This window comes from Doryrhamphus excisus, chromosome 12, assembly GCF_030265055.1.
Source record: "Doryrhamphus excisus isolate RoL2022-K1 chromosome 12, RoL_Dexc_1.0, whole genome shotgun sequence".
Classification (NCBI taxonomy): Eukaryota; Metazoa; Chordata; class Actinopteri; order Syngnathiformes; family Syngnathidae; genus Doryrhamphus; species Doryrhamphus excisus.
In genome coordinates this window covers 18443983-18463133 of record NC_080477.1, presented here as the reverse complement: position 1 = coordinate 18463133, position 19151 = coordinate 18443983, and the positions used below count along the sequence as shown (strand labels likewise).

Genomic DNA, 19151 nt, shown 5'->3' with positions numbered 1-19151 from the left:
TTTCTATGGAAATAATACCTGCTAGTGTCAATAGCAATGCGGTGGAAAAGATGGCGTTTTTTTTTTTAATTGACGCTCCTATTGCTTCCCAACAGCTGGTACCATGGTGCCATCAGCCGGACGGATGCGGAATGCCTGTTAAGGCTGTGCAAGGAGGCCAGCTACCTGGTTAGGAACAGCGAAACGGGCAAGAACGACTACTCACTCTCGCTCAAGTAAGTAACTTGCAAAGTTCCGAAACGTGAAAATGAAATTGTGCTTTTTCTTTGGCTTTTGTGCATATGTAGAATGTGTTGAGTAACTCCGGCAGTGAATGAATCCCACTATGTGACAGTATCACTCTGTCACAGAGTGGCACATTCCTCTTCTCTCTCCAGTAGTTTTTCTTTATTTTAGTTTTATTTAGTGTTATTCTACATTGCTTGTACAATCTACAACTCAAATCAGGCTCCGTATTTGTAATTCCTGTATAGTAGGCATAATGACTGTAGGCGTTATGAGTATGAGAATTAATTAGATTAAAAGTTTGGGCTTCCTTTATCCCCCTGCTTTCATTTCAATCCTGAATCACAATAATAATAATACTAATACTAATACTACTACTACTACTAATAATAATAATGATAATGATAGTAAGAATGATAGTAATAATGATAATACTAATGATAATATGATAATAATACTAATTTATTATTATTATATAATTATTAAAATATAACTTATAATGATACTACTACTACTACTACTACTACTACTACTACTACTACTACTAATAATAATAATAATAATAATAATAATTTATAATATTAATAATGATACTAATAATAATTTATTGTTATTAATATAAGTTATATTATATAATTATTATTATATATTATCATTATTATTAATAATAATAATAATAATAATAATAATTTATAATAATAATAATGATGCTAATAATTTATTGTTATTAATATAAGTTATATTATATAATAATAATAATAATAATTATTATTATTATTCTTATTATTATTATTTAATATAATGTACAATAATACATTATTATTAATTAATTAATAAATTGATACATTTATTATTATTATTATTATTATTATTATTATTAATATTATTATTAATTATATTATTATTATTATTATTATTATTATTATTATTATTAATTATATTATTATGTGCTCTGAGAACGCAGCATTTTGTCTATGTACTGTTTATAGGACAAAGGTGGGCCGTGGACATTTTTTTAGATTTTCAAGTGGGCCCTGAGTTGTAAATAATTAATTAATTAATTAAGTAAATAATTCAAGTAAAAACTTTTGTGAGGTTTTCACCTCTGCAGTGTGTGCACAGAATACTAGCTGTTTGTGCTTGATGAATTCTGACCGGGCTGCACGGGTACTTCAGTGCCATTTTGAATTTTTTCAATTTCAACATTTCAAAGCGAGACATAATTTCCGCATTTGTTTTTAAATTGTTTTTAAGATATTTTCATGAGGATTTCTGACATTTTATGACCTTAAATTCAAATAATTGGATTGACTCCACGGATGCCCCCGTGCATGTAATGGTCTACCTGAGCTGCAGTAGTTCGCTGACTCTGCTGTTCCTGGATGGTAACAATCACCACCTCCCGACCTCTATACCTCCGACATAGCGTCCACCAGCCCTTTATCCTTCACCTCAGCACCGTAACCCCTCTGACGCCTCGCCTCGTAATTTGCTGATGTCTTCCCAGTTCAGCCACCTTCATCAGCGACCCCGCCGACCCTTGCAGAAGGTTTGCGAAGGGGCAGTTTGTCTTGACATTTTGCCCAGGAAGAAGTCACATCTCGTTGTGGCGGGAGCGCTCCGACCGCTTGCGGTGTACGGTAATAGCTAGTCACGGCCGTTAACGCTCTATTTATGATAGCCCTACTTTTTTCACATTTCGCTTTGAGAACATTACAGAGCAAAAAAAAAGACAAAGAAAAAGCAAAACACAAGCCTGAAGAGTTAATGATTTCATGCTCAATTCCTGAAGCACAGCAAACTCCGGTTATTAAAACTTCATTTCCCAAAGATGCAAATCAGTTGAAAAAAGGGAGCTGCTGAAAAAAGGCCGATGTAATTTCCCAGGAGGACCAAGAGTGAAGAACTCTCCGTAACAAGCAGAGATTCAATATTTAGTAGTAGAAAAGTAAAGATCAATAGCAGCAAACTTTGAAAAGAAGACCACAAGTACTACCCTGTTGCTGTTAAAAACAAATAAATGACATTTAAACGCAAACATACACTATAGGAGATATGTCATTTAAGTTGTATTTCCCATACAAAGAGATGAGTTAGCCCTTTTTTGCTGGCTGCAGCTGCCATTAATCCACATCACAAAAGTGTCCGGATGGACCTCAATTACGAGCTGCACTATTAAAGCGGATATGGAGGGAGTGCGGAAAAAGTGATTTATTTATGGTCTTCAAGCTGCTTCTGCTGAAGATATTAGAGGTAAGGCACGGGATAACTTCCGTGACCCCAATAAAGTATCATTTGGGGAAAGATGTATGTTCCAGAGAAACCGTTGGAATTAGTCATGTGACTTCAGCTCATATCATGTTGACCGAGGCAACTTTCCCTTTCTTTCCTAGTAAGAAAATTGAGGATATCAACCAGCCAATCACAGGGCACATATAGACAAACAACCATTCACACTCACATTCATACCTATGGACAATTTGGAGTCGCCAATTAACCTAGCATGTTTTTGGAATGTGGGAGGAAACCGGAGTACCCGGAGAAAACCCACGCATGCACGGGGAGAACATGCAAACTCCACACAGAGATGGCCGAGGGTGGAATTGAACCCTGGTCTCCTAGCTGTGAGGTCTGCCTGCTAACCACTCGACCGCCGTGCCGTCTGTTTCCCAACATATGTATTATATTTGAAACAACCTGTTGTGGCGATGTTTAAATGACATGTAAAACGAACTTACCTTAAAGGCAGCAGCTGTAGCATTACACAACCAGGGTCAAGTTTGGGGGTCCTAATGTACACTAAAAATGTGAAAATTGAGCAAAAAAACCCCCATCAAAGTGGAAGCATCCGTCACTTATTTAAAAGGCGATGTTTAAATGACATGTAAAACTAACTTTCCTTAAAGGCAGCAGTTGTAGCATTACACAACCATGGTCAAGTTTGGGGGTCCTAATGTACACAAAAAATTTGAAAATTGAGCAAAAAAAACATCAAAGTGGAAGCATCCATCACTTATTTCAAACTAAAAGGCAAAAAACTTATAGGCAGCAGCTGTAGCATTACACAACCAGGGTCAAGTTTGGGGGTCTTAATGTACACTAAAAATGTGAAAATTGAGCAAAAAAACCCATCAAACTGGAAGCATCTGGCACTTATTTAAAACTAACTTTCCTTAAAGGCAGTAGCTGTAGCATTACACAACCAGGGTCAAGTTTGGGGGTCCTAATGTACACTAAAAATGTGAAACTTGAGAAAAAAAACCCCATCAAAGTGGAAGCATCCGTCACTTATTTAAAACTAACTTACCTTAAAGGCAGCAGTTGTAGCATTACACAACCAGGGTCAAGTTTGAGGGTCCTAATGTACACAAAAAATGTGAAAATTGAGCAAAACAACCAATCAAAGTGGAAGCATCCGTCACTTATTTAAAACTAACTTTCCTTATAGGCAGCAGCTGTAGCATTACACAACCAGGGTCAAGTTTGGGGGTCCTAATGTACACTAAAAATGTGAAAATTGAGCAAAAAATTTGCCATGCTGAGATTGAAAGGATGCCCAACGTGACGTTGGGTCCATGTCTGGTCTTTGCTGAAAGATGCATGAGGCCAAGCGGCGGCATGTATGTGTGCTGCATTATTGATAGAGACCCGACAAAGGCTTCCCAGAGAGTTGTCTGACCTGATGGGAAGCGTTTCCTGTCTGCGGTGACCTCACAAACTTCCACACTTGCCTCTCGTCGTTACCTTATCAGAAGAAAGCATTTTTAGGTGTCATCACATAACTCTAGTAACTAATGTACCGAATACAGCGGCATTTTGCATAGCAGCTGACTTTTATTATGGTATGGAAATAGTCTGACGGGAACTTTTGTGCTGTACTGAATCATGTATGACTAATTCAATTGGCGCTCATGTGAAATGATGGATACCCGCGACATTTGACGCTCCGTAAAGCTTTAAAAGGTTATCACTTCCGCGAAGGATCATTATCTTTTGAAAGACTCGCCTTTTTTTGCCTTTACCGACGTCTCCCAGATCCGTCATTTACGGGGGACGGTGCTGGCAACGTCGAAAGGCAAAGAGATAAGCCGCCATCGCCATCTTGTCAAGGACGAGCGGGTTCTAATCAAAGTCAGAAAATTCAACGCATACGACAGCACGGGTTCATTTTGATTCGACAAAAAAAAAAGCACACAAAAAAAAAAAGGTTTTACTGCCTGCTGGATTGTCTGGGTATAAACAACCAGGAGACATTTGCCTGGAAAATAAGCTGGGAATTAAATAAAAAAAACAACAACATTGTGTTTATCTTTCTAAGTGTGTTTCTGTGTAACCTAACATCCAACTCCGAGGGGTGGATGATTCATCAAAAGCACTTTGGAGGATCTATTTTTAACAGAAGAGCTCTCCATGGACGAATAGAACTGGAGATACTAAAATAAATGTCACCTACTTATGAGAAACACTGTGGTTTGTCCATGTTTTAGATTTATATTGTCCATAGGTATGAATGTGAGTGTGAATGGTTGTTTGTCTATATGTGCCCTGTGATTGGCTGGCCACCAGTCCAGTGTGTACCCGGCCTCTCGGCCGAAGACAGCTGGGATAGGCTCCAGCACCCCCGCAAACCTTGTGAGGATAAGTGGCAGAAAATGAATGAATGAATGAATATGTAAACAACTATAGCATAATATAAACAACACAAACAATGCTTGGTTTACATCAAAATACCCATTCAACCACTGTACAATAAAACTAAAATAAAGTAAAATTTTTAGCCTATCCTAGCTGTCTTGGGGCAAGAGGCGGGGTACACCCTGGACTGGTCGCCAGCCAATCACAGGGCACATATAGACAAACAACCATTCACACTCACATTCATACCTATGGACAATTTGGAGTCACCAATTGGAATGTGGGAGGAAACCGGAGTACCCGGAGAAAACCCACGCATTCACGGGGAGAACATGCAAACTCCACACGGAATTGAACTTGGGTCTCCTAGCTGTGAGGCCTGCGCGTTAACCACTCATCTACCGTGCAGCCCATCAAAATAACCATTTATTTGCAAATATAACACTGTGGACTATTTTTCCCTCCAATGCAGATTTTGGTTGAAGAATGAATTGTTTGACTTTGGAGATTCCACTGTCATTGTAATTGACAACTCAGCCGTTCTTAGCACAGGATTACTGCCAACCTGTAGATTGTACATAAATGAGGTATCATTAGCAGTATCGGTTGCTGATTGAAAATGTATTTACGAAAAGAGCCATGACGAAAACGCTTTGTATGAAGTTATATGGAACGTTCAATCCCAAAGCTTTTACTTTAACAAATCCAGTTTTTTTTTATTTTCTATTTGAGTGCACAAGATTACTGACAAACTGTAAAAAAAGTTATCGATCCGAGTCGCTTCGAAACGCACGGGGAGCCTTTTAATTTGCTTTGCTTTTACTGCTCTAGCTTAAAGTGATTTATCCTGGGGGTTCATTAGCTCCATCCGTATGCTCGCCACGTGACGCCCTGCACTTTAAGTAGACGTCTGGCTCAAGAGTTATCAACGCTAATCCAGCCCGGGGCTATTCGTCACGGCCCCTACGGAGGGGCGGCGGGTGTGGGTCCGGTAAGTTCAAGGTGTGTTGACGGCATCCCGTGACAATTGGTATCTGTCTTTGCGTGTCTTCACAGGAGCAGCCAGGGCTTCATGCACATGAAGCTGTCCAGGACCAAGGAGAACAAATACGTCTTGGGCCAGAACAGCTGCCCGTTCGACAGCGTTCCCGATATAATCCATTTCTACTCCAGTCGCAAGCTGCCCATCAAGGGGGCCGAGCACATGTCCCTGCTGTACCCCGTCGCCATCAGGACACTATAGTGCCATTGGTCTTTTGACTCCATCCCCCCCTCGCTCCCAAAGAACCCACTTTTTGGGCTCCCAAACTGCTGATTCCGACTCACCTCACTGGCCGACAGATGTCGACTTTTGCAGAATTATTTTATTTTATTTATGATAGGCACCTGCTTCATGGCTTCAGACTTTTTCGGCATTGAACCTCCACATTTATGAGGACTTCATCATGAAGAGCTTTGGTTTTCCAGATACTTTATAAGCTTGCAAAAGGGAGATGTTAGGGAAGCCTCTAGAGGATGTGTGGGGGAGTACTGTCGAGTCCTGACATGATCTCTACGCTGATATCTCTTTCTTGTCAGAGTCCATACTGACCGCCATCCGTCACCGAGGGAGGGCGTGTCACGCCAATGACAGCATAAGTGGCGAGATGGGCCGAAGCGAGTCACGATGGATGAATGGATGGATGGACCAACCCATCCGGTATCATACAATCGGCTAGGCTGGAAATAGACCAAACCACCACCCCACACTTTTAACCCCCGTCCCCACCCAAGACCGCCTTTAGCATCGGGAGAAATGAAACGCCTGCATTGTCTACCTCAGAAAATCAATGTCATTCTGTCTGCGGATCAATAGGTACAATGGGATGGCCCGCATCCATCTACTCTCCCCTCGACATTCCCAATTTCCTCAAAGTCACATCAGTCATTTTGGATTTCTTTAAAAAAAAAAAAACAATTTAAGGCTGCCTTTAGAGTGTTTTAGTCACAATGCTGTGTGATGTCAGTAGCCTTATAATGCATGGGTCAGTCAGATCAGCTGGTGTTCAATTCTCCTTTTAAACGATCGTTCCTTGACTGTAATTTATTGGGGGTTAATTAGTGGCCGCTCCCTTTTCCGCCCTTGTTGTGATTCCCTGGGACGATGCTTCTACTATGTGGTGCTCTACGTGTTTTTTTTTTTTTTTTCCCCTTGTCTGCTTGTCAAGCCTTGGCATTTTGTTGCTGACCAATCACAATGCAGCCTGTTGGAACCTGACTCTTCATCACCACTATATGTGCCCAACATATTGTGACCACTGCAAGACTTAACAAAAAAAAAAAATAGAGTGACAGACCCGCAATGAACCTCTTCAGAACACCAGTTCTTGCTTTTGCTCACCAAGCACGCTTCATTCACAATGGGAAATATTGGTTATTTACAGTCGGTTATGTAAGCTAATCGATCTGTTCCAGAGGTTAAACCTCGTGAAAACGGTATAACGCAAAAAACACAAAAAGCCAAGCATAAACATTCAAGGTTCATCATCGACAAAACCCGTAAGTCACTAACTAGAAATTGCTAAAAAATAGACAAACATACATTAGTATCTTACAATTGTGATTAATCGATTATTCAATTAATCGAGGACTATTTTGGTATTTGATTAATCATTTTTTGATTTAAAAATGTAAATATCCTCTGATTTCAGCCTCTTAAATGTGAATATATTTTAATTTTCCTTAGTCATTCATGAAGAAATGTCTTATATTTGTGAGGCAAAACAAGATATTCACACATCAGCTTTAGCTAAAAAAAAAAAAAACAACATTAGTGGCATTTTTGCCTTTCAGGGTGGGGTTTGCCCCCCCCCCCCCAGGGTCGAACCGTTTACTTGATTAATTGACTAAAAAAATAATGGTTAGCTGTAGCGTACCTAACGTATAGTCACAGGACAAACCAGGAAATAATCTGGCCACCAGGAAGTAGCTAACTGTTCAACTACGAAACATACCTGTCAACTCCTGTATTTTATTTACCGTTTTCTCCCAATGGCATTGACAAATGCGAACAGGTATGCTAGGAAGTAGCCTGCTAACAAATTAACAAACCAGGAAGTAGATGCTAATAGATGCCAGAACTTTACACATTCACTTCCAAAGCAACCAACCAGGAAGTAACCCGCTAACAAATTAACAAACCAGGAAGTAGATGCTAATAGAAGCCAGAACTTTACACATTCACTTCCAAAGCAACCAATCAGGAAGTAACCCGCTAACAAATTAACAAACCAGGAAGTAGCTCAGTCGCTAAATATGGTCTACTGACTTGTTAGCTTTGAATTCCTTTCGCAAGTGATTATCTCGTACCTAACGTATAGTCACAGGACAAACCAGGAAATAATCTGGTCACCAGGAAGTAGCTAACTGTTCAACTACGAAACATACCTGTCAACTCCTGTATTTTATTTACCGTTTTCTCCCAATGGCATTGACAAATGCTAACAGGTATGCTAGGAAGTAGCCTGCTAACACACCAGGAAGTAGCCCGCTAACAAATGAACAAACCAGGAAGTAGCTGCTAATAGAAGCAAGAACTTTACACATTCACTTCCAAAGCAACCAACCAGGAAGTAACCCACTAACAAATTAACAAAACCAGGAAGTAGCTCATTCGCTAAATATAGTTACCTTACTTGTTAGCTTTGAATTCCTTTCGCAAGTGATTATCTCGTACCTAATGTAAAGTCACAGGACAAACCAGGAAATAATCTGGTCACCAGGAAGTAGCTAACTGTTCAACTACGAAACATACCTGTCAACTCCTGTATTTTATTTACCGTTTTCCCCCAATGGCATTGACGAATGCTAACAGGTATGCTAGGAGGTAGCCTGCTAACCAGGAAGTAGCTGCTCATAGAAGCAAGAACTTTACACATTCACTTCCAAAGCAACCAACCAGGAAGTAACCCGCTAACAAATTAACAAACCAGGAAGTAGCTCAGTCGCTAAATATGGTTTACTGACTTGTTAGCTTTGAATTCCCTTCGAAGGTAATTCTCTTGTGCGACATTAGCTTCACTTTAAAAGCAGAACTTCTAAAAAATGTTACATCTTAATGTAGAAACTGTAAAAATACATTGAATCGAGTCGCTTGGTGAGCAAATCCAAGATAAACAATGAAGCTTCATTAGCTAGCGAGTGTTAGCTACTGTTAGCTGTATGGCATGATTGGTGTTCAATATGGTACCAAACAGTTAGCAAACGTAGGACGTCACTGCAGCTGGACTATGAACCAGTGGCTTAAACGGAAGTGGACCTATAGGAGAGATGACAAAGATGTTTGAATGTTGTAGTCGGAATCAGCTGGTTTATTTTTGGAATCACTGCTGCTGACGAGTGTTATTGTACTTTAGCTAGGAGAGGCCTTAGCTTTGGAGGTGTTCCGAAAAGGAGGAATAAATACGACTGCAATCAGCGGACACACTCTTCACATTCGTTTGTCATACGAGCATCTCTGTCAGAAGTGTCTTAAATTGTGTGTGTGTGTGTGTGTGAGTGTGTGCGTGGCGTCCCCTCATGGCCAAATGTATATACTGAATGTATCCTAACGGGGAGACATCGCCACCGCTAAATGAATAAATAAATAAATAAATAAATAAAAAGAAATGGGGCTTATTGCAACTTAAACGTGACGGTTGTGATGCTTTGAGAAGGGGTTGCCAGTTGCCATGGCGACGCCTTCGTAAATGAGGGTCGGTACATTGTTTGAAGGACGCCGCCGATGCAGATGCTGTTGCTAGCGAAGCTGTTATCAAAGCTAAGGAGTTGTGTATTGATCCACTTTGAAACGCGAGAGTGGGCGTCACTCATCACACACACACACACATACACAATCAATTCCACTGTCAAAATGGCTGACCGCTTACAAAAAAGGTAAGTGCGAACAGTGAGAAAAGAGTTTGATGTAGCACCCCTATGTCAAAGATGACATCACAACTACAAGGCGATCCATGACAATAAAAAACATAAACACTTAATAACTCAATATTAAGCTACATATGCAGAGATATTTTTAAAATTGTGTGATTTTTGTCAAAATATTTACTCCCGTATTTTTGTATTTTTTGCTCACTTATTCTTCTGAATAATTTTGTATTATTATTATTTATTCCAACATACACACAAATACAGTGTTGCCTCGGTTAACATCCGCCCCGGTTAGCATGTTTTTTGGTTAACATCCAAAATGTTTGCTAAAATTTAGCTTTGGATTAAAAAATACTGCAAGATATTTTGCTGAATGCTCGGCCAACTATCTGCGTTGAGGGGAAAAACAAAAAAAAAACAACAATAACATCCAGCTTCAATACATAGCATCACATTTGTAGCACTCCCAGGGCTTGTTCCTATCGTATCCTACCTTCATAGCACCACTAAACTGGTGCCTAAATGTCATTTATTACTGCCTCACAATATTAAGCTAAATATGCAGAAATATTTTTAAAATTGTGTGATTTTTGTCAAAATATTTACTCCCGTATTTTTGTATTTTTTTGCTCACTTATTCTTCTAAATGATTTTGTATTATTATTATTTATTCCTACTACAACACACACACAAATGCAGTGTTGCCTTGGTTAACATCCGCCCTGGTTAGCATGTTTTTTGGTTAACACCCAAAATGTTTGCTAAAATTTAGCTTTGGATTAAAAAATACTGTCAATTTTTTATTTTTTTTTATGGCATATATACATGCGTACATATCTATTCCGGTATCAACCTGGCGGGGCATCGAGGGTGTCACTTGAGGGCGTCGATCGTGCGGGACTTTCATAGGAGGATATTTTGCTGAATGCTCTGCCAACTAGGGGGAAAAACAAAAAACATCCAGTTTCAATAAATTGCATCATATTTGTAGCACTCCCAGGGCTTGTTCCTATCGTATCCTACCTTCATAGCACCACTAAACTTGTGCCTAAATGTCATTTATTACTGCCTCAGACAGACACGTCTGGTTCTCAAATCCACACTCGTCTCCAAAGGCCTGCTCTCAAGGTTCAGAAAGGCATCAGAGGATCTTCTGTGCACAAAGAACCGAATCCTCCAGGGGTAAAACAGTTCAATGGGCCTCAAAGGAGGCTTGAAATGTCCACCGGCGCCTCATTGTGGATTCTAGGAGGAGATGCTCGCCTGGCAGAAAGCAATCTCAGGTAACAGACGTGATATGCTAATCACCCCGCCACACTCGCCTCCTTTTAACACGACGAAAGTGGATTCTCACCTTCGTTCCTTTTGCTATCCTTGTGGCTTCCATGATTCAGCCAACAGTCAGATATGCTGTAAAAATACCCACTAATGCATATAATATCATTCCCTTATCTTGTATTCTTTTATTTTTAGCAGTTCAACATACCGATGTGTCATATTTATGAACAATGAATGTAACTGGAGAAATGGGCTTAATGAAAAAATAGTACTACATTGCCATCTAGTGTACAAACTAGAGAACTGCAAGCAGCCCTATTGTGTTTTTTGGGTGTTTTTTTGCATGACATTTTTCCGCGTTTTATGTATATTTTCATTCATTTTCTACCGCTTATTCTCACGAGGGTCACGGATGAAACCGAACTCCAGTCTTCTAGCTGTGTGGCCTGCGCTAACCACTAGTCCACCGTCTCATTAAATGTATGACATTATTTATGTAATAATACATTTTCTATTAGCATTACTAGTTTGCATTACAAAACCTTGTAAAATCATAAATTTCCTTGCAATATTATATTTAAGTGAATTTTTTTTCATTACATTTGGTAACATGACTTCTCACAATACCACTTTGGTAGTATTTTTATCTATTTTGACATATACTTCATGCGATTTTAACTAAATGTCACATATCATATGACTTTTCATTATGTTATCCACAAAAAATTCCAACAATATTCTCATTAAATGATAATTATTTTGGAAATTATGAATTTGTGCGTAAAGACATGAAATACAAGAGGTGTTTTCATCGAAAAAGCTTATATTTCCATTTATTACTACAGCTGTCAGTCAAAGAGTAAGAAGCTAACATGTAAACATGACACGTCTGCATTTTAACAAGCACTCGAAATTCTCATCCTCCTTTTTAATAATCAACATTTTTCTGATAAAGTCCTCATCCATAGGTGGGGGGTCTGCGCTCAGAGTCCCGGTCCTCCAGCAAAGATGAGTTCCAGTGCCGCTTGGATGTCTCCATCAGTGGCCTGCAGAGCTCTCAGCATCAACTCCTCATCCTGGATGCCCATGTCTCTCAGCTGCTGCATCTGGGACTGCCAACGACCCTGAAAACACCCGAAACGCCGCACACGTCATTTTACGTCACTCTCGTCTCGAGCGTGAACTTGCTGTCGCTGCTTTTTCGCTATCAGGCACCTGCAGGGCGGACATGTTGGAAGCCTGGAGGGCTTGCTGCAGCGCCTGGCTGAAGAGGTCGTTGCTGACCGGCGTCCCTGCTGGCACGGTGGCGGCGCCGCTCGAGGACTCCGCCTAAGGCAAGGTCAAAATAACATTGCCGAATATCATAGCGGTCAGCACTTAGTGAGCGGTTAGAATTCCATTTTTATACCTGGCTTACTGTTGTCGGAGTCACGGCGCTGCTTTCAGGCGTGCTAGCGAGGGCTAGCGCCGTGGCTAGCTCGCTCTGTGTGATTGGTCGAGGCCCTGTGGCGCCGCTGTGGTTCAGCGATAGCGGTCGTATTCCCCCCGAGGACCCTGCTCTGCTCGACGGACCCGCCGGGCTCCCCTGGTTTATGTGTGGAGGAATAAATACTTTAACTTCACATCAGGTGCAAAGCTTAGAAGCCAGCAGACAGGTCGGACTTACGGACTGGAAATCTTCGTCATCGTCGGACATGCCCTCGAACATGAAGCCTCCTGACGGGGAAGAAAACCTTTACGTCATGTGATCGCTCACTCAACTGCAGAGATTGTGAGGCTTGTACAGAAGTAGGCAAAGTTTGTGCTGCAGTTTCAAGCTTATTCAAGCCAAATGCTGTTTTCTAACTTGCAACTCCAACACATGCATGTCCAGCCTCTTTAGTGGGTATCAAAATTGGTGTCGATTAAGTTAAAATATTGAAAAAAATAAACATTTTACATTAAATAATTCATGATGTAATTCATACATAGATATAAATACAAATAATGCATATTATAGTATATAATATAGTAGGTATAGTAAATAATGTAGGTATAGTATACCTGGCATGTCGCTGTAGGAGCTGGTGGAGACGTTGCGGGACGAAGGGGCGGAGGACTGGGCAGGCATGCTTCCAGCCACAGAGTGCAGCACCAGGATGATGGCATTGACGAGGGCAGGGTGAGAACTGATGAGTCTGAGCAAGAAGAAGAACAGGACGGGTATTTGAAAAAAAAAAAGCCACTTCTAATGAGATAAAAAGCAATACTCACGTGTCCAACATGTTGGGGTCCGTGAACTGCACAAAGAGATCTTTGTCTTGCAGCACGCCTGGACAAGATTAGAAAATGTCAGCATTTGCATATTTTTCCAACGGTGCGACTGCATAATAAAAGAAAAAGCTCAGGTACAGATGAGTCAGGTTTTACCTAGCGCCACTGGATCTGACCTGAGACCAGGTGTGGCCACTATGATTTGATCCAGAGACTCCTTGTTTGTCAGCATTTTGTAGACCTGCATGGAAAGAAGGCAACAAAACGGTTCAGAAATAGTGACACCTGGTGGCCTTTGGGTAGAAGTACATTCTACTCAAGTGGTCTCCAATTGATTCTATAAGCTTAGAAACTCCACTTCAACCACTGTACAACAAAACTAAAATAAAGTAAAATTTTAGCCTATCCCAGCTGCCTTCGGGCGAGAGGCGGGGTACACCCTGGACTGGTCGCCAGCCAATCACAGGGCACATATAGACAAACAACCATTCACACTCACATTCATACCTATGGACAATTTGGAGTCGCCAATTAACCTAGCATGTTTTTGGAATGTGGGAGGAAACCGGAGTCGCATGCACGGGGAGAACATGCAAACTCCACACACAGATGGCAGAGGGTGGAATTGAACTTGGGTCTCCTAGCTGTGAGGCCTAACCACCTAACCACCACTGCAGCCAACTTAGAAAGTTGTTTACGATTTTCACAGAAATTAGCTGTGTTGTTAGCATGTTGGTCACACAGTCAGGAAATCAGGAAGACTCGGGTTCGATTCTCCGCTGTGTGGAGTTTGCATGTTGTGTGGGTTTTCTCTTAGTCATCCGGTTTCCTCCCACATTCCATACTTACATCTCTCATTGTAACGCAGTATAGTTCGACGCCCTTGCAAACTCCAGCTATAGGTTAAAGAAGCGTATATAACTTCCACTCACCGAGTCTCTATAGGTGGAGTGCAGAGAGTGGAGGGCAGCGTGGAGCATTCGGAACTCTCGAGCCGCAGTGGCTCTGTTGACAGGTTCTGAAGCATAAACAAACCAGTGTTCACCTTTACAGTTCTGTATGCATCTTTAATAAATAAAAAAAATACAGTAAATACACAAGTACCTGCAATGCTCTCAGGTTCTGGCCATGTCTTTTTCAGTACATGTAAAGTAGATCCTGGTAGAATCCCGCAGGCATCTAACGTGAGATCATCTTTAAGTTTGCGCCCACAATGGACCAGCTCTGGAACATGGAACACGACAGAATTATCTTAGATAATATCGCTAACATACTGTAATGTATACACATACATCCATTCTGTACTGAATGGATGCTGTGATGTACGTCCTACCTATAAGGTCAGGATCAGGGATGGAATTGGGGAGCTGAGCCGCCACCAGCTGTTTTAGGGTAGCGACTCTGTACCCCCCGGGTGCAACGTCTCCTGGCATCATCTCCGGGAAGTGAAAGATAGATTTGGGCTGGTCCACCAGCTTCACAGATAGTTGCCAATCGGAGGAAGCCATCTGAAACAAAGTTAGCACAGTTTCATAGCTAATGTTAGCAAACAGCCATTCGAGGCTAGCTGACTCGATTAAGACGCAGCTGCTTTGCTTGCGAAGGAAAGTTTTCAGCTCTTACTGTGAAACCGATATGATAAAATATGATTAATAACAAACCTGTAAACGTATTACCTTCTGAAAACCCACAGTAATTGCACACTTATTTAAACAACTGCACATTCATTCTTTCAATGATGACGCTCGTTTTACTTCCGGGGTTCGGTCACGTGATGTGTGTTGCATTTCTGGTCAGTGTCCGTGTTCGGGAAGTTTTAAAACGAAAATCGCTTTCGCTATGTTTGTCAGCCGAAACAAACAAAAATATATACTCATAGTTGCTATAATAACTCGAAAATAAGATTTAAATCACGAAATATAATCAATCGCATGTTTTAAAAGCATTATATAAATAAGTACTTGATCGATATGCCTGCTGCGCACTTCAGGGTCCTCAAAGGCTGTCTTCAGACAGATGTTACACGATCTGTTGCTCTCATTTAAGTCACAGCAGCTGTCAAAACTGCTGCCAACTACACAAAAGCATGATGACATCAGTATTTTGGTCTTTGTCCACGTGGAAGCACATTTGGACAGGAAGCCAAGATGATGCATTTAGTGACAGTTGGTCAAACGCGCCTCTATGTAAAGACACCAAATGGTTAACATGGGGTTCGGGACTCTCCCCCTCAATATGTGACATCACCGCTGGACAAAGCAACAAGGAGTGGTTAGTGGAGAAGGCACCGTCCCAAATCAATGGAACACACCCGCACACTTTTTGGGTAGGATAAATCTTGAACTGTTTGTTTAAAACGGACCGTTATCTGGTCGCTTACCCGTACTAACGTGTTTTATCGCGACAGGAATCCGTCACAAAAGCTCCTGAAGGCAACATCGACTGTACTGGAAAGACAAAACCACAACTGGACTTTTTACACTTTCTTTTTTCATTGTACTCACCTTAAGATGGTAAGACACTATACACTCCAACTACATTTCGCGAACACCAGACGACACCATCATGCTATTTATGTGTTTGTTGCAGTTTTAGTAAAAGTAGCAGTTAAGCTAGCGTCTCAGGGAACGCTAATAGTGTATGAATGAAAGGCATATGGCGCCCCCTCCCGACAGACTGTCACTACTACATTTGTTTTAGTGGTACAATCGGGATTTACACTGAAAGATCACTTTTTGATGTAAAGAAAATATAGATTTAAGTGTACACGAGTATTTCATATTGTTCTTATCACACTTATAGGCAACTGTTCTCTTCAGGCAGGACCAACTTCCTGTGGGATGTAGAGGATATAATGGCGCCCCCTCTCAACAGACTATCACTACTACATTTGTTTTAGTGGTACAATGGGGATTTACACTCAAATATCACTTTTTGATGTAAAGAATCATAGTTTGAAGTGTACACGAGTATTTCATATTGTTCTTATCATACTTATAGGCAACTGTTCTCTTCATGCAGGACCAACTTCCTGTGGGATGTAGAGGATATAATGACCATCCCTGAGGAATTGTGTGGAATATTCAGGATATAGTACATGGAAGTCCCAGACGCAAACATAGTGTAGGAATAAAAATGTAGGATAACAATATTTGAAAAGGGTATTGCGATCACACCTACATTACATTTGACAAACTTTCATGATAGAAAGCAATAGAAAGACACCAAAACACATTTAAAGTCGTGCCATTTCCTAGCCCAATCGCTATTTTTTTTAACTGTATCTGTACAAACCACTGTAGGAGTTGCTGGCACCGATCAAGCTTGAAGAAAGCCACTAAGTCAGCATTCACGTTCTAAAACTGCCCCAAAACTGCATTGTCATGTAACCAAATTTGCCAAAGCTGCACATTAAAAAAATAAAATAAAATCAGCATGTCTTGATGTTTTCTAGTTAACTCAGTCGTAAAATCTACACAAGAGGTAACTTAAAAGGATTTATACGCTGAAGTGAGTCACTTCCTGATGTCTGGACACCAGCAGGCAGAGTCAGCCTGTGGTTTTGGGTGTTGCTGTAATTTCACCTTGTGTTATCCTGAGAGTGACTTAAGGGAGATGGGGGGGGGGGGGGGGAGTTCTTTATTTTCCTCGGCTCAGTAGAAGACAAGTAAGCTCACAGCGTCGGCCGGACTGGCGTGGACTCAAAAGTCAAAAGAGAATCCGGAGAGAGCTGCACTGTTGTGGAAACTTTGATCAAGATGACCAAATCCGTCCCACATCCTCTTTGCGGGAAGTCGCAAATGGAGAAAAGTATCGAAAACCAAGCAAATGTGTTTAACAGATCTAATTTTTTAGATTGACCTCATCACTGTGTTTTCATTTCTGCAGCGTTACGTCTGAAGAACTTGTCCTGCCATCCGAATCCACACGGGGGGAAGCCATGCTGTCTCTGCTGCTGTCCGCCATGCTGGCCATTCAAGCTTACGGTGGGTCTCAACCCCGTGTCACTGCCCTATAGTAACAATCCGCTCCCGTGGGGCTTGTTAAGCCTCTTATACTGTAGTCTTCGGACATCAAAGGCCTTTAGAGGGCAAAACATGGTTTCAATTGACACTAAAAACAAGTTCAACTTGTCGAAACGTTCAGTTTTTGATGTGGCAGGAGTGGATGTTCATTTGGAAACACACTCTACTTGATATCCTAATAATTTAACCAGTATAATTCAACCTAAACAAGAAAAAAACAATATGTCACCAGAATAATTATTTAAAAAAATTGCAGTATACAAAATCTAACAAATTCTACTGATTATTTATCATGTATTTATATTAACTGAATGATGATGCAACCAGTGTTGTGCACGTTCATTGTTCACGTTGAACTGAACGCAACCTATGTGCAAATAAACGACTTTAAGAATATGTGAGAATGCTTCACACTGTAGGTTTGTTACTTCACACGCTTTGTATTGCGTTATTGCGATAACCTGCACAGAAAGCTTTCTAGATCTTCCAGATTCCGCACCTATTTTTTGCAGTATTTCAATTAACTTTCTGCTTCCGGCCTCAACGGTCTGTTTAATTTACTCCACCAAGATACGCCTACTCCGATGTGATTGGTCACACTCCCAAGCGCTCCCGAGGACTTCCAGATATACGTAGCTCCGTGTTAACTAATTCATTTAATTGCATGAAAAAAACACTATAATTTGTTGTGGCGTGAAGAAATTAACATGCACAGGCTAAAATGCATAAATAAAGAAAACTACTTTATATTCAATATAAAAGAGGCTATGTAGCAACCGGGAAGTGAAAATGATTGGAGCGTGTTACTTACCCCAAGGAGGTTATGCATCGAAGGGAAATTTGAACACATGCACACACTGTTTAGTTACTGAATTGAGTTTGTAATTATTAAATATAAATATTATTTTAGTATTTATTTCCTTTTAATTAGTGGGCCATAATGATACAGAATTTTTTTTTCCTGCTATATTTACGTTGTGAGACACATCACTGGAATTCCGGGACATTTGGAAATGTGACTCATTGGATACAATTACATGTTCAGCACTGTTGTGTTGTTTCTATTCATCTTATGAAACATCACAGTATGCTGTAGATACGTTTCCTGGGCTGGCGGCAAAGGGAACGTCCTCGATGAAAACTGCTTGAAGAGCAGATTTCGCTGCTCTGACGGGAGCTGTGGTTGATGTCGTAATGAACGATTCATAACTTCAAAGTTTCACTTCTGTGCAAGCGAATAACTTGGTACATCATAAAAAAAAAAAAAAACGTAACAAACAGGCACCGTCTGGCTTGATAACGTCTCAAGGCGCCGTAAATATGGTATGGTATGTGTTTGACACATAATGTAAATTAAAATCTCATATCGGGTGGTAGCTGGTTTTATGCACGCCCTGGGGAAAATACACGATTGTCAGAAATGTGAGCAGCACATCCTTAAACCAAGAAGTTAACTTCTTTAAAGAAACATACTTTGTGTCCTGTTTCAGTCAGAACCCTGTGATCCTAAGTATTATTCCTTTATTAGCAGTAATGTATTCTCTTCCGACACAAATGAGGCCTTGGGCCGGCTCATTACTGGCTGTGTGGCATCCACGTGGAAAAGGAATAAAGTGGGAGGTGGTGGTTGTTGCTCATACAATGATTCAGTTTCTCTCCGCTAAGTGGAACACTAAGTCAATTACTTACAGCCTAGTCGGATGCTACACATGGAACCCGATACACGAACACCACAGTCCCTATGCCACTTATATAGTCACATGTGTAATCAACGGTAATATTAGTGTGTTTACAGCAGGCATTTCATTCCATGCATTTACACAATCT

General features: G+C 40.7%; 3 protein-coding genes and 1 long non-coding RNA gene across 13 annotated transcripts in view; 2 read left to right on the top strand and 2 right to left on the bottom strand.

The window, feature by feature from the left end:
* LOC131139142 (SH2 domain-containing adapter protein F-like) overlaps positions 1-10668 on the top strand; it is a 113729-nt gene extending 103061 nt beyond the window's left edge. For all 3 annotated transcript variants that reach the window (XM_058088446.1, XM_058088447.1, XM_058088448.1), the window contains 2 exons: positions 96-215; positions 5917-10668. In XM_058088446.1, coding sequence (XP_057944429.1) covers positions 96-215; positions 5917-6103 — 307 coding nt within the window. In that variant the 3' untranslated portion in view covers positions 6104-10668. The remainder of the gene's footprint in view (positions 1-95; positions 216-5916) is intronic.
* On the bottom strand, positions 2987-4143 carry LOC131139151 (uncharacterized). The gene is made up of 4 exons (XR_009132198.1): positions 3905-4143; positions 3533-3583; positions 3121-3175; positions 2987-3024 (listed from the first exon to the last, which is right to left on the bottom strand). It is a non-coding gene; the product is annotated as an uncharacterized LOC131139151 (long non-coding RNA).
* Positions 10669-11862: 1194 nt separating the features above from the next.
* On the bottom strand, positions 11863-15941 carry LOC131139144 (ubiquitin-like protein 7). 5 transcript variants are annotated; one of them, XM_058088453.1, is made up of 11 exons: positions 15804-15941; positions 14633-14807; positions 14404-14523; positions 14232-14317; positions 13456-13540; positions 13300-13357; positions 13090-13223; positions 12713-12762; positions 12455-12631; positions 12262-12375; positions 11863-12170 (listed from the first exon to the last, which is right to left on the bottom strand). In XM_058088453.1, the coding sequence occupies exons 2-11, from the start codon at positions 14805-14807 to the stop codon at positions 12030-12032; spliced, it is 1140 nt and encodes a 379-aa protein (XP_057944436.1). In that variant the 5' UTR covers positions 15804-15941; the 3' UTR covers positions 11863-12029. The 5 variants fall into 5 exon arrangements, with proteins under 5 accessions (XP_057944436.1, XP_057944437.1, XP_057944433.1 ...); XM_058088454.1 differs by lacking the exon at positions 15804-15941 and adding an exon at positions 15680-15802; XM_058088450.1 differs by lacking the exon at positions 15804-15941 and adding an exon at positions 15261-15604.
* The window catches only part of cd276 (CD276 molecule), a 92047-nt gene continuing 88000 nt past the window's right edge, over positions 15105-19151 (top strand). For 2 of the 4 annotated variants that reach the window (XM_058088457.1, XM_058088459.1), the window contains exons 1-3: positions 15112-15625; positions 15707-15812; positions 17188-17285. In XM_058088457.1, coding sequence (XP_057944440.1) covers positions 17240-17285 — 46 coding nt within the window. In that variant the 5' untranslated portion in view covers positions 15112-15625; positions 15707-15812; positions 17188-17239. Of the gene's footprint in view, positions 15626-15706; positions 15813-16952; positions 17110-17187; positions 17286-19151 lie in introns of those variants that run through there. The other 2 variants (XM_058088461.1, XM_058088460.1) reach the window with 2 other exon arrangements.

Bases quoted from the DNA above. Each gene is read 5' to 3' on its own strand.
- LOC131139144 (XM_058088450.1), bottom strand. From the start codon at position 15,455: ATGCATCATCTTGGCTTCCTGTCCAAATGTGCTTCCACGTGGACAAAG. The intron at 14,318-14,403 runs GTACTTGTGTAT...TTTATGCTTCAG, and splicing joins AGAACCTGAGAGCATTGCAG to AACCTGTCAACAGAGCCACT. The intron at 13,224-13,299 runs GTGAGTATTGCT...CTTCTTGCTCAG, and splicing joins GACCCCAACATGTTGGACAC to ACTCATCAGTTCTCACCCTG.